General features: G+C 40.8%; 1 protein-coding gene across 5 annotated transcripts in view; it reads left to right on the forward strand.

Annotated features, from left to right (window-relative positions):
- Positions 1-15,234, forward strand: part of LOC140195000 (interleukin-6 receptor subunit beta-like) — a 100,835-nt gene that overhangs the window by 38,575 nt on the left and 47,026 nt on the right. For all 5 annotated transcript variants that reach the window (XM_072252537.1, XM_072252534.1, XM_072252533.1 and 2 more), the window contains 6 exons: positions 51-350; positions 4,693-4,813; positions 6,413-6,573; positions 9,721-9,878; positions 13,728-13,881; positions 14,380-14,462. In XM_072252537.1, the coding sequence (XP_072108638.1) occupies positions 51-350; positions 4,693-4,813; positions 6,413-6,573; positions 9,721-9,878; positions 13,728-13,881; positions 14,380-14,462 (977 nt within the window). The remainder of the gene's footprint in view (positions 1-50; positions 351-4,692; positions 4,814-6,412; positions 6,574-9,720; positions 9,879-13,727; positions 13,882-14,379; positions 14,463-15,234) is intronic.

Here is a 15,234-nt window from a genome sequence, read left to right on the forward strand (position 1 = left end):
GAATGCACAGACTTGTTTGACTTTGATACATTTTTTTTCTAAATGGACAGGTGGATTGCCCTTGCTTTGCCATGTTGTTGATTCAACTTCAAAAGTGATTAAACTACGATCATCTCTATCGCTGACTTGTGCATTGCGACGGGAGTGTATCAAATCATTAGATGCAAACGCAAGTCATATATTCTGGAAACTAAATGATACCAAAATTCCACAAGAACAGTATCATTTTAATGAGACTGTTTCACAAGTGACCTTAAAGTATTTTGATGCAGTGAAAGGCTATTTGACATGTCACATTAATATCAAAGGAGCACCAAATATCCTTCATCGTATTACTATTGAAGCAGGATGTAAGTCGTCTTTTTGTAAGAAGTTTGATATGGGTCAGAGCAAAATGTTCTAAGGGCAACATATTAAATATATCTGAAAATTAATGTGAAAATATTTACTGATCTTCTAACTATCAAAATGGCCTTATGTAGAAAACATAGGAATTCTGAAGTTTCAGTACTTTTATAAGTTACTTTTATAATTTGCTAAACTTATGAAACGGGAGAGGAACAATAAGAGTAGGCATGTTCAAAACCAAGACAATGGACAATAACTGGATTAGCAACAGAAAATGCTGTTGCTTGACAGGCCAACAGTGTTACATGTAACAAGGAAAACTGAGCTAATAGTTGTTGACCTTTCATTGGAACTCCAAACAAAAGACACAAGTGGAAGTACTCTGGAGACTGGAGATGCTGGATACTGGAACAACAGACAATTTGTTGGCAATTTATTGGTACTTGTGGGGGGGAAATGAATTGTCAACATTTTGAGTCAAAACCCTGCATGAGGCCTTTCAGTGAATTATGTACAAGAACATCTCTGAACATCAACATCCTACAAACCTATGAAGAAAGAAGTTCGACTCAGTTGCCACGCCCCCAGTTTTCGGCTAGGGATTGAAGTGAGGAGGATGTGCGGCCTAGTCAGTTCAAGTACAACCAATTTGTGTTTTTTGTCTTGATGAATCAGTACTTTTCCATGTTGAGCAGCACTTGGAGGAGGCACTGAGGGTGGCAGGGGAACAGAATATACTCTGGGTGGGACACTTCAATGTCCATCACCAAGAGTGGCTTGGTAGTACCACCACAGGCTGAGCTGGTGGGGTCCTACTGGACACAGCTACTAGACTGGGACTACAGCAGGTGGTGAGGGAAAAACACATCTGACCTCATTCTCACCAAACTGCCTGCCACAGAAGCATCTGACCACGACAGCATTGATAGAAGTGACTACTGCACAGTATTTGAGGGGACTAAATCCCATCTCCACATTGAAGAAGCTACCACTGGGCTAAATGGGGTAGACTTAGAACTGATCTAACAGCCCAAGACTGGGCATCTATGAGGTGCTGTGTGCCATCATCAGCAGAATTGTACTCAACTATAATCTGTAACCTCATGGCCCGGCACGCCCCCACTCTAACATTACCACCAGGCCAGGGGATCAACCCTGGTTCAATGAAGCCAAGCACAACGCCAGGCATACCTCAACATGAGGTGTCACCCCGGTGAAACCATAATGCAGGATTACTTGCATGCCAGACACCATAATCTGCAAGTAGTAGACAAAGCTAAGTTGTCCCACACTAATGGATAAGATCTAAGTTCTGTAGTCCTGGTGGACAACTCACTGGGGGAGGAGGCTCCACAAATATCTCCAGCCTCAATGACAGAGGGGCCCAGCACACCTGTGCAAAAGATAAGACTGAGGCATTTGCACCAATCTTCAGTCAGAAGTGCCGAGTAGGTGATCCAGCTTGGCCTCCTCCAGAAGTACCCAGCATCCTGGATGTCAGTATGCAGCCAATCCGATTCGCCCCATGTCATATCAAGAAATGGCTGAAAGCACTGGATTCTGCAAAGCCTATGGGCCCAGACAAGACCCTGGCAATAATCCTGGAGACTTGTGCTCCAGAACTTGCCATGCCACTAGCCATGCCACAATACAACACTGGCATCTACCTGGCAATGTGGAAAATTGCCCAGGTATGTCCTGCACACAAGAAACAGGACAAGTCCAACCCAGCCAATTACCACCCTATCAGCCTACTCTCAGTCATCAGCAAAGTAATGGAAGGGTCATCAACGGTGCTATCACGCAGCATCTACTCGGCAATTACCTGCTAACGGATGCCCAGTTTGGGTTCCGTCAAGGCCGCTCAGCTCCTGACCTCATCACCTCCTTGGTCCAAACATGGACCAAAGAGCTAAATACCAGAGGTGAGGTGAGAGTGATAGCCCTCGACATCAAGGCAACATTTGACCGAGTATGGCATCAAGATGCCCAAGCTAAAGTGGAGTCAATGGAAATTAGGGGGAGAACCCTCCGCTGGTTGGAATCATACCTGACACAAAGGGAGATGGTTGTGGTGGTTGGAGGTCAATCACCTAATACTCAGCACATCACTGCATGATCTCAGATGACTGCACAATGTTCTGCACCATTCGTGACTCCTCAGATAGTGAAGCAGTTCGTACCCAAGTGCAGCAGGACTTGGACAATGTCCAGACTTGGGCTGACAAGTGGCAAATAACATTTGAGCCACACAAGTGCCAGGCAATGACCATCTTCAACAAGAGAGGCTATAACCATCGTCCTTTGACATTCAGTGGCATCACCATCATTGAATCCCCTACTATCAACATCCTGGGGGTTACCATTGACAGGAAACTGAACTGGTCCAGCTATATAAACACTGTGGCTACCAGAGCAGGTCAAAGGCTGGGAATCCTGCCCTGTAGCCTGTAACTCATCTCCTGACTCCCCAAATCCTGTCCACTATCTGCAAGACTCAGGTCAGGAGTGTAATGGAATACTCACCACTTGCCTGGATGAGTGCAGCTCCATCAACACTCAAGAAGCTTGACACCATCCAGTACAAGGTAGCCCACTGGATTGGTACCCCTTCCACAAGCATCCAGTCCCTGTACCATCAACGAACAGTTGCAGCAGTGTGTACTATCTACAAGATGCACTGCAACAATGCAACAAAGTTTCTAAGGCAGCACCTTCCAGACCCACGACCACCACCATCTAGAAGGATGAGAACAATAGATACCTGGGAACACCACCACTTGGAAATCCCCCTCCACGTCACTCATCATCCTGACTTGGAAACATATCACTGTTCATTCGTTGTCACTGGGTCGAAATCATGGAATTCCCTCCCTAACAGCACTTCAGGGTCTGCAGCGGTTCACGAAGGCAGCTCATTGCCACCTTCTCAAGGGCACCTAGGGACGGGCAATAAATTCTGGCTTAGCTGGTTATGCACTGTCAATAACTCCAAAAGACTGGAAGTAGAGTAAATACTGAAAGGCTTTTATTAGCAGTAAAATGTGACCTCCAGCATGCTGCGTATCTGCCCCTGGACTGAGAGGAGGAGCAATGGCGCAGTCGCCTTTATTCAGGGGTCTGTGGGAGGAGCCTCAGGGGCAGTCAGAAGAGGGGCGTCTCCAGACAGGTAACCCAGTTACAACATATATATATGCTTTACCACAGCTGGCAATGCCCACATCCTATAAATGAATGAATTAAAAAAAAGAGCATTGTTCCTATAAACAAATCTTGTTTTATGAGGAGAATATCCCATCTTTTTCTGCAGTCAAGGGAGAATGTGCAATATGAGTAACAATTCAAACAGTGATTAGAGCTTTTTGTCTATCAGTGGACATAGTTCCATTTATCTGGATGTTAAACAGATGTTGTGCATTAGAGATTGAGTTCTGGTTCAGCTTATTAAAATGTAGAAAATGTATCTGGAATGAATGCCCTGGAATTTTTTTTGGCAGTTAAACTAAGCAGCAGTTCATTGGCTTTCAATCTCTGGGAGGCTAGGTCAAAACGTTTTATGCTGAATGCCAGTTATTTTCCATTTCAAATAGAAACAAACAGCAATTCCTTGGAGAAACTGAATGTGCACTGTAGGTGTAATGTCTACTGATGCTTGCTCGAAAGCTTGTTACAAAAAAGGGGAATCCCAAAAGTCGCATGGCTAAGAGAGATTAAAATGGCTTCATCCAGATTTTTATTTTCTCATGTTCAGGACTGAGACCTGAACACACAGGATGATGTGTGCAAAGTCAGGACGATTGTGAAGAGGTGAGGAATCTCAGTATTCATCCAGAATATACAGTAAGCTCTGTATGCCACACATGAAATGCTGGAGGAATTCAGCAGGTCAGGCAGCATCTACTGAGGGGAATAAATAGTTGACATTTCGAGCTGAGACCCTTCATCAGGACCTCACCCAAAACATTGACTGTTTATTTTCCTCTATAGATGCTGCCTGACCTACTGAGATCCCCCAGCATTTTGTGTGTGTTACTCTGGATTTCCAGCCTCTGCAGAGTCTCTTGTCCACAGACTCACTGGACTTAACTTTCATAATGACAATATAAGCAAAACATGTTTTAGTGTTTTGAACAGCCTCTTTTGAGACATCCCATTTTTAATACACTAAACTATTAAGAAGTTGCTCTTCCTTCTAACATGAATATCAGTTATTCATCTGAAATGGATCGCAAAGATTTAATGCCTGAATTAATAAGAAATTTTGTGCTGTGTAGCTGTCAGATCTGCATTTCCCAATGTGTGGCTTATTTAGTGTGACATTTCTGTTGCAATACTTTTTTTCAGTGCCTCCTGAGAAGCCAAAAAATATTTCTTGTGTTTCCTACTGGGAGAAAAACTTTACTTGTTTCTGGGATCAAGGATATGAAACATATCTAGAGACTAATTTCACATTAGTTCGAATAATGTAAGTAACAAATGTGACACATTTTACTTGATATCTGCCTTTTGGTCACTTACTATATCACAAAAAATGTAATTTTAATTGGACTTAAGCATTATAATTTGGCTACTTTAAAGTATAATGTTTGTTTGTCATTTTGGGCATGTGATTGGTATTGGGAAAGTGTCTATAAAGTCTGCTGATCTGGACATATCTCTTCAACACACACAAAATGCAGGAGGAACTCAACAGGTCAGGCAGCATCCAGGGAAAATAGTACAGTCAATGGTTCTGGCCGAGACCCTTCAGCATTTTCTGTGTATTGCTTGCATGTCCAGCATCTGTAGATTTTCTCTTGTTTGTGATTGGACATCTCTCATTCTTTGCTGGGACATTATTTGGGGCCATGTCTGAACAGGCTAATGTTACTGGGTGTGTTATCATATGCTGATGTAAGAATACCACCACATAGACTCATAGAGCACGACAGCACAGAAACAGACCTTTTGGCCCATCTATTCTGTGCTGTATTGTTCTGTCTAGTCCTATCAACCAGCACCTGGACCATGGCCCTCCATAGTCCACCATCCCTCCCCTCCCAGGTTCTCCTTAAAATTTCACCTTTCATCCTTAATCTATGACTTCTAGATCAAGTTTCACCCAACCTCAGCTGAAACACCTTTCTTGCATGAACCACAGCTATACCCCTCATAATGTTGTATACTTCTATCACATCTCTTTTCATTTTCCTATGTGCCAGGGAATAAAGTCCTAACCTAGAGTCATAGTGTCATAGATCACTACTTAGTGTTATAGAACATAGATCACTACATAGTGTTATAGAACATAAATCACTACATAGTGTCATAGAACATAGATCACTACTTGGGTGTCATAGAACATAGATCACCACATAGCATCATAGAGCACTACATAGTGTCATAGAGCACCACATAGCATCATAGAGCACTACAACATAGAAACAGACCCTTTGGTGCATCTTGTCCTTGCCCTACTATTATTCTGCCTGGTCCCATTGACCTACACCTGCACCATAGTAATCCATATCCCTCCCATCCATGTACCTATCCAAATTTCCTTTCAATGTTGAAATCAAACCCACATCCACCACTTCCACTGGCAGCTCAATTCACACTCTCATCACCCTCTGAGTGAAGCAGATCCCCCTCATGTTCCCCTTAAACACTTCACCTTTTATTCTTAACCTATGATCTCACCTGACCTCAGTAGAAAAAGGCAGCTAGCATTTACCCTTTCTAAAGCCCTGATAATTTTGTATACCTTTATCAAATCTCCTCTCATTCTCCTATGCTCCAGGGAATAAAGTCCAAATTGTTTCTTGAACTTCTATTATCCACACTCAATTATGAATCTGGGAGCTTTGTTATAATGAAGCCGAGGAAGACTGGAAAATGGACATGCCACTATGGTGCAGATGTACAGTACTTCTGATATGAACTGTACTAATTGCACTTGTTTGGCACAGATGCAATAAGATCAGCTTCAAGAAATCCTCTTGTTAACATATATATAGTAACTGGCAAAAAATAATTTTTTTTTCTTACTATTTTAGTAGTACTTGTTTTTTTATTTGTTTTACAGAGAACATTCTGGAAATAGTACCTGCGTTAGTCCAAGGAAGAATACGTGCTCCTTTATTTTCCCGAATATGTATATTGTAGACTGCAAGGTTATTGTTATGGCGGAGAATGCTCTCGGCAAAGCTTGGTCTGATCCTTTGGACGTGAAGATTGATCAGATTTGTAAATATTAATAACTCAAAAAGTAACTTATATAGTACGGTAACTGCCACCGCTAAGTATAAACTTTTTGGCACATAATAAGGAGAAAAAAATAATGAACAGTTGAGAACAAGAAATTTTTTTATCGTACACTTACTTTGTAACTGAGAAGATAAAAGATTTGGAGAGATTTAAGATTAATCAAACTAAACAAAACCACTTAGAAGACATAAAATTACTCAGGAATATTTGGATAAATTCCATAAATTTTAAAAAGATTCCACCGTATCTTATACCTAGTCCTTTGCAGTTACTCTCTGAACTCAAATGAACAGAGAAACTTTCTGTGCTTGGCCAATTGTGGAGGTTCTTCGTAAGTGTTTCAGAATTGTCCCAGATGTGTGCTCCCATTGATCTCCACGGGGATTCAGGGTGAGGGAAAATATGGAATAAAAGACATGATGAATTGACTGCAATGACAGGAGATCCATGTTATTATGGTAATCCTAAAGATGCAGACCAGCAGGATTGCAGTGAAATCTTGGCAGGTATGTGTGGAATTGTTAGCATTTTATGGAAGACTGCCAACAATTCCTCAAACAATCTGGGTCAATGTTTAAGAAAGATCAACCTAAATCCCACAACTCTTGGATAGATAGAGATGTGAAACGTGTTTAGTTTTGAGTTCACAGAGTGCCAAGATAGGATGCAGAATCTTCAATGCACAACTGCATAGACTCACATTGAGCAGCTGGTTTTAGATAAGTCTAGTTCTGTATGAATCAAATTGAGAGTACAGGACCAAAAGATGTCAGGGTAATTCTGCAAAGTAGTGTAAGTACTCATGGCAACTTTATACTGTGCTCATAGTGATCACAGCTCTTTGCCATTATCCACATATGTTGATGCAGGAAACACATTCGAGTGAGCACCTCATTGCAGCAAAGGAAAGTTTAATAAAATATTGAACCTGTAGTTAACATGAATCTCACATGTCAAAAAGCAATGTTGGTCTAACCCCAGCAGAGTACAATGGAGTATGAAGCCAATGGCAAAACTTGAGAAAGTAGGAGTTCAATAAAAAGCTTTTGAAGTATATTTCAAGATGAGAAATCTCAGTCTTTGGTCATCAATTGTCAGTAATGTCTTTATGAAAATCCTAATTTTTCTTTGGATGAACTGTACATCTTTGGAAGAAACTAGAAATTCATTGTGATAAGTATCCACATTTTCTTAATATTCTTGGTCACTGCACGTATGATTTTAACTATGTAGAATACAGAATAAATATTTGAAGTATTGATTCAGGAGAAGATGCCAGTAGTGAGTTTTCACAATCTGCATGATTGTTGCTGTTATGCCCAGCATTTTATTAAATATGCATTCTTTCATCATTGCTGGGTGAAAGACTTGAGGCCCTCTCTCTGACAGCTCTCTGTGAGTGCTTTCAACGTATGGATTGCAGTCTCCTATTTCAGCAGTGCCATGAAGTATGGTCTCCAGCCTTACCTGACATCCATGTCCTGATAGCAAATAAACACACATTCATTATATATACCACTCAGTCAATGAACATCAATAGGATGAATATTACTACAGCATTCATAGAACTTAGATCATAGTACAGTACAGCACAGGAACAGCGTCCTCAGTCCACAATATTATGCCGTTCTGATTAAATTAGTAACCAACCTAACTAATCCACTCTGCCTAAAGAACGTTCATATCCTTCCATTTTCCTCACATTCATGTAGCTATCTAAGCATCTCTTGAAAGTCCATAATGTATCTGCCCCTACCCCCTCTCTGGGCAGCATATTCCAGGCACCCTGTATTAAGAATTTTCCCCTCACGTCTCCTTTGAATTTACCCCCTCTCACCTTAAGGGCGTCCTCTGGATTTCAACCAGAAAAAAAGATACTGTGTGTCTATTCTACCTCTGCCTCTTGTTATCTTATAAACCTCCATCAGATCTTCCCTCAGCTTCTGCCACTCCATAGAAACAGCTCAAGTTTGTCCAACCTCTTGTTATAGTAGATGACCTCTAACCCAAGCATCATTATGGACCCTCTTCTGCATCTTCTCCGAAGCCTTGACGTCCTTCCTATAATGGGGCGACTGGAACTCGTCACAGACCTCCAGCTGGAACAAATCCCTTCGACCACAACCCTCTGTCTTCTATGGGCAAGACAGTTCTGAATCTGTACAGCCAGTTCACCATGGATTGTAATTTTCTGGATGAGGGACTTTGTCAAACGTCTTACTAAAATGAATGTAAACAACATCCATAGCTTTACCTTCATCATTCACCCTCGTCACCTCATTAAAAAAACACACTCAGGTCAATTTTAAAGTTCTCATCCTTTTGAAATACTCTTTCATATTACCCCTTCGACATTTGTAACCTTTTCTCACCCAAAGTGCTTCATGATCACTGTATTCCTTCAAATGTAGCCACTGCTGGAGATTGTGCCTTCAACTGCCAAGCCCTAAACTGACAGAACTCTCCCTAAACATATCCATTTCCTTGTCCTTGGTCAGAACATCAGACACATGTTATATAATACCATGCAGCTCCTGTCAAACTTTTTTAGGGATGTTTTATGATGTTAAAGTTGCACTCTGAGTGCAAAATGTCTCAAACAACTTAAACACTGAAGTTTGCAACAGCTACAACTTCTAAAAGCAAGGACAGCAGTTGCATGCAAACACATCATTCAAAGTCTCATTGCATCCTTTTATTATTAGTGGGTGACAGACTTGAACTCTAACAGCACTGTGTGAGTGCTTTCATCAAATGGATCCTATTCCCTAGTTTCACAAGAGCCACTAAATATGGATCCTAGCCTTACCATGGAATCTGCGTCCTGACATTAAGTAAACACATATTATACTATTTATTAAATCAATCATTGTTCATAGGATGAATACTACTACAGCAATTATGTTCCAATGTCGCTGTACTGTTCATTTCGTTAAGGATGGTTGATTTAGTTAAATTATCCCTTTGTTGAGCTGTGCTAAGATAGCCATTGTTTCCCAGCAAAAACAAACATTTGAATTTGACTAACTTAACACAGAGGAATGCAGAGTAAACTCTTAGTTTATTGTTTTGCAATTTGTAGTAAGTGCAAATAAAATTGATCAACTGTTACTTTGTTCAATGCAGCCAGAACTGGTCCACCTCAGAATGTAATTGTTCAGTCTGTGCGAGGCCAAGGTATATCACTACTTGTAACCTGGCAAAAACCCACGGAGGTGATGCCGTTTGTCCACTTACTTTATAACATCCAATACCAAATGGCTGGCTCAAGCGACTGGATTCAGGTACATGGTCAGTTTAATCGACTGTAAGCTCTTCTTTTGAAGTACAAAGCATCTTCTGAGCTTCTGTTGTGGAAGACCCCCATATCATTCTGGGTAATAACATCAAGTCATTGGTAGTTCTAATGAATGGAGGTTCCTGTCTTAACAGCAACAGCTGTCAGTAGTATATTTATTCACATTAAGACTATTTTTTAAAAAACTGTTCCCTCCATTCAAGATTATAGAGCATAGATCTGATAGAACTGGTCTTCCTAAAATGATCTCTTAACCTTGAATAGTAGCACAAGTTCCAATTTTGCTTCTTAATAACATCACAGCTTCGAAGCACACAACGTAAAGTATCTACATTAATTGAACATTCTGTTTCTCTGATAGAAAATTACCATCTAGCCACTAATAAATTCGGGACAATATATTGTACCACATTATAGTGCATCTTGATAACCACAGAAAGAGTTTAACATAGGGTCGAATATTTATTTCACAGTTAAAATCGGTGAAGCAGAATACCTGGTCATCATTACATTGTTGTTTGTGAAAGCTTGAAAATTAGCTACATTGCTTCCTAAATTGTTTTCAGACATCCTAATTACATAGAAACATAGAAAACATAGAAAATAGGTGCAGGAGTAGGCCATTCGGCCCTTCGAGCCTGCATCGCCACTTATTATGATCATGGCTGATCATCCAACTCAGAACCCTGCACCAGCCTTCCCTCCATACCCTCTGATCCCCTTAGCCACAAGGGCCATATCTAACTCCCTCTTAAATATAGCCAATGAACTAGCCTCAACTGTTTCCTGTGGCAGAGAATTCCACAGATTCACCACTCACCGCATGATCCCCATCCAGAAAATTGACCAGAGGTATGGCGTTTGCAGAGCCTGCAGCGGTGTCAAGGACCCCTTCCGTCCATCCCATAATCTCTTTGACCTCCTGCCGTTAGGCTATGGTACCGCAGTATAAAAACAAGGTCTGTCAGGCGGGTAACAGCCTCTTCCTCCAGGCTGTGAGACGTCTGAACACCCTGCTACCACCTAGTACTCATTATTTATGACAGCGCCAGTAGTATATTGCACTGTTGTATATTTAACTATATATCACATATGCACTTTATGTCAACTTGTACTTCTAGAGAATATTTTTAAATTAGTGATAATCAAACCACCCTGTCTGACACCAACAACCGTTCCACAGTCAAAGTCATTTAGATCACATTTCTTCCCCATTCTGATGTTTGGTCTGAACAACAAATGAACCTCTAGACCAAGGGTTCCTAACCTGGGGTCCACTGACTCCCTTGCTAAATGGTATTGGTCCAGGGCATAAAAGAGGTTGACAACCCCTGCTCTAGACCATGTCTGCATACTTTTATTCATTGAGTTGCTGCCACATGATTGGCTGTTTAGATATTTCCATGAATGAACTGGCGTACCCAATTAAGTGGCCACTGGGTGTATGTACTCTGCTTTGCACTTTGGTTGTTTCGTTTAGCTCTATACATGTGCACAGTTGAATGAAAATGAACTTGAACTTAAATAGCAAAGTTTGACTGCAAAGTTTTTTTCATAGTAGTAGTTATTCCATGCAAGGTGCACATAAATTCTGAAACAGGCTGCCTCGTCTAATGGGCAGCCATTGTCTTTATTACCTCAAGCAAGTGATTCAGGCAGGTATGTTAAAAGGCATTTGGATAGGAACATGAATTTAAAAAAAAGGTCTAGATGCATAAGGACCAAACATGGGAAAAGGAACTAGCTTGGATAGGCATCTTGGTTGACATGCACTGTTTGGGCCAAACGGCCTCTTTTTGTGCTCTGTGGCTTATAGTTTCTGCTGTATTCCTTTTGGACTTCAGGTTCTCAATGCCATTCTGGATCCATCTTCCTACTTTAAGTAGTCATAGACTACAAGTTCCCAGGTATCAATAGGCCAGTTGCATTGTAGGCAGTGGTGAATGCCATAGTTGAAGTTTGCCTTCATCAAGAGTGTCTCCTAGGATATAGAAGTAGTCTACATTTTCCAGGCTTTTCTTGTAAACCTTCATTGCTGGATGGCTGTGTGGTGTATTGAGTGAAGGTAGGTAGAAGACCTGTGCTTGCAGATATTGAGTGCAAGGCATATCTTCAATGCTTCAATGGAAACATTGCTAATATCTTGCAGCTCAGCCTCCGAATATCTAAGCTGTCTGCAAAAAGATGACATGGTAGCATAGTGGTTAGTGCAACTCTTTACAACTCCACCGATCAGGGTTCAATTCCTGTCACCGTCTGTAAAGAGTTTGCAGGCTCTCCCCATGACCATGTGGGTTTTCTCCACCTGCTCTAGTTTTCTCCTACATTCCAAAAAGACGGACGGGTGGGGTTAATAAATCATGGGCATGCTATTTCGGCACTGGAAGTGTGGTGACGCTTGTGGACTGCCCTCAGAACATATGTCATGCTTTGATGTTTCAATGTACACATGACAAATAAAGCTAATCTCTCCTTTCTCTGTGGTTCAAGAACTGAGGTTTGGGTGACCATGGCGATAAGCAATGATCTAAGTGACCTGGTCAGTAAGTGAATTGAAGCAGTTAGATGGTGAGAACATTGAGAAAAGTCCATATACAAATAACGTAGGCATTATGAAATGCAGAGCTGGCAGATATCCCTGCTAGGTCAGGCTGGTCGTGTCCCCTGCTTCTAGAGGAAACATTGGGAAAGAAGGAAAAACAAACAGCAAGCTGAGCGAATGTTACCGATGGACAACTGATACAGACAGGAATCGAGTTACCAGAAGTTTAGAGTTCAGCATTAAGTCTAAAAGGCTGCAAGTTATTCAAACTAAGATGAGGTGCTGTTCCTCAGATTTGTTTTGGACTTTATTGTAACAGTGCAGGAGGCCACAGACGGATATGGCAGAGTGGGAGTGGAATGGTGAACTAAAGTGACAGGCACCAGGAGGCTCAGGGTCACAGTAAGTTCTTAGTGTTTGTTTAGACCTTGTTTGCATGGCCTTGTTAACTTGTCAGTCAGGAGTATTTACATGGCTGGCCTGAAAAGACAGCTCTAGGACTGATTTAAGTGTGTTTGTATCAAGGACAGAGTCATGGTTGAGGAAGACGTCAAGGTGTTGCTTCCGGCAGCTGTTGTTAACCATTTCTGGAACTCCGTGGAACAAGACTATAGGTCAAATAACCTCTGCTTGGGCTTCCAGTCGGGTACAGGTTTTGATTATAACCGGCATTTTGATGTCAAGCTCTGCCATCTTTTTCAGGGATGATACCTGGGCATGTCTAGTCTGCTGGTACCACCAGACTAGATATGCCCAGGTATCAGCCCTGAAGAAGATGGCAGAGTTTGTCATTGAAATGTTGGTTATAATCAATACCTGTACCCGGCTGGAAGCCCGAGAAGAGTTTATTCGCCATATACGCCGGGAAAACATTAGATCCTTTTCGGGACCAAAGGTGTTTGATCCATGCATGGCTCTTACACTGCTGAGAAACCTGTACATACAATGGCTGCCGGTAGGTTGCTGAGTGTCCTGCACTCTCTCCATCCAACCTCTATTCTTTAGGTGACATGTTTTCTTCTGGATCTTTGCTTTTACCTTTTTCTTAAGAATGGCTTTGGCTTCCAATCCAGGAACACCTTACGTTTATGTTAATCAGCTCCTTCACCTCTGTACCTGCTTATCAAACCATTCCTGATTCTTTATTTAACTATATTATCCAAATAGATAATTAAAGATTAGGTGCATGGTTACTTTTAGAAATTTATAAGTATTTGACATTTTGTTCATATGAATATCACATTTGAACAATGTATTGTAAAACTTAATTTTATAACAATTATATTTTCTTAGGTAACAGAAAAAGAAGATATTGTTAATAATTCATTTGTAATTCAGAACCTCAGCCCCTTCACTAATTATACCGTTGCTGTGCGATGCATTGGTAAAGAACAGACCATATGGAGTGGATGGAGTAACAAAGGAACTGGATTAACTTCTGAAGCTAGTATGTAACAAAACCTCGATAGGCTCATTTATTAACTGGGGATAACAATGTCATAACATTTTAATATGAAGCACAGGAATGGTCTTGTCAGTGGAGTCAACAATCAACCACTGACAAATAAAACTCTGTAAGCATGCTTACTTTCTTTTCCAACATTTGATCTTGATATTGTGAACAAAAAGTTGAATTGTAACAAAAGTAATTTGTTCTCTACTTTCCAAATCTCTTCATAATTTCTTTACTCCTCTGTACCCTTCCTGATCTGAAAGATTAACTTTTTAACTCAACACTCTTGTGGAAATGCAGAATAAATTTAAAAAATATTAAAGAGAAAGATAGGAGATTAAGAAAGGTATAATTTCTTAGTAACTACCTAGTGCTGAAGGTCTGAATTGAAACAGTTTTGTCTTTCTGTGAAATATAGAAAAAGTGATTGATTGAGTTCAAATAACCCATTGTAGGTCCTAATTTATTTTTTTTTCCCTCCTGTACTTCCAGAACCATTGGCAGCACCAGAACTATGGAGGCAAATCAAAAATCATGATTCTCAGGGGATTAGAGAAGTACATCTTCACTGGAAGGTAACTTGCTATGTCGACTGTACCTCTTCCTAGAGATGCTGCCTGGCCTGCTGCGTTCACCAGCAACTTTGATGTGTGTTGCTATGTTTAAGTTGGCTATTTGCTTGAAAGAGAAATTTGGATGAATAAATAGATATAAGCCAATGGAAAAAATTCATTAATTTCGATTCAGATTTCTAGCCATTCCTTACCTTTTCTGAATAGTGTCCAACTCTTCCCCTCTGGACTACTCACCAATGGAATCTGACTGATTACCAAACTATAAAAGGCCAACCTGAGATGTTCACTGTAGCTGCCTACACAAATGCTGCCAGACCAGTTACTTTCCACCATGTTTTGTTTTATCACACTTTTTAAATATTCCAACCCACCCTCTTCTCCATTTCCCATTGTACATTCTCAAATAATGTCACTATTTCTGAAACACCTGTTTTCTCAGCCAAAGAGATCTTTCAGCCATAGCAGATGAGGCTCCTGATTTTCACCCTATTTTCTATACATGACCCTGAGCCCTCCCTCCCCACCGAATGCATTCGCTAGACCATTGTCATCTATTTCTGTTGCCTTCACTGCAATCCCTTTAACTAGTACATCTCCCCTTCCCCTGCCCACAAGAAAATGAAGCTCAGGGTTGATTTTGGTGACATATGCAGTATGTACTTCGATACTAAATTTATTTTGAACTTTGAACTTTGAAAGAAACTGTACCACAATCATTTATTTTATTGTTTACACTAGTTAGCCAAACCCAATCCTGAACTCCCTGACATTC

Source organism: Mobula birostris, chromosome 3, assembly GCF_030028105.1.
Source record: "Mobula birostris isolate sMobBir1 chromosome 3, sMobBir1.hap1, whole genome shotgun sequence".
Classification (NCBI taxonomy): domain Eukaryota; kingdom Metazoa; phylum Chordata; class Chondrichthyes; order Myliobatiformes; family Myliobatidae; genus Mobula; species Mobula birostris.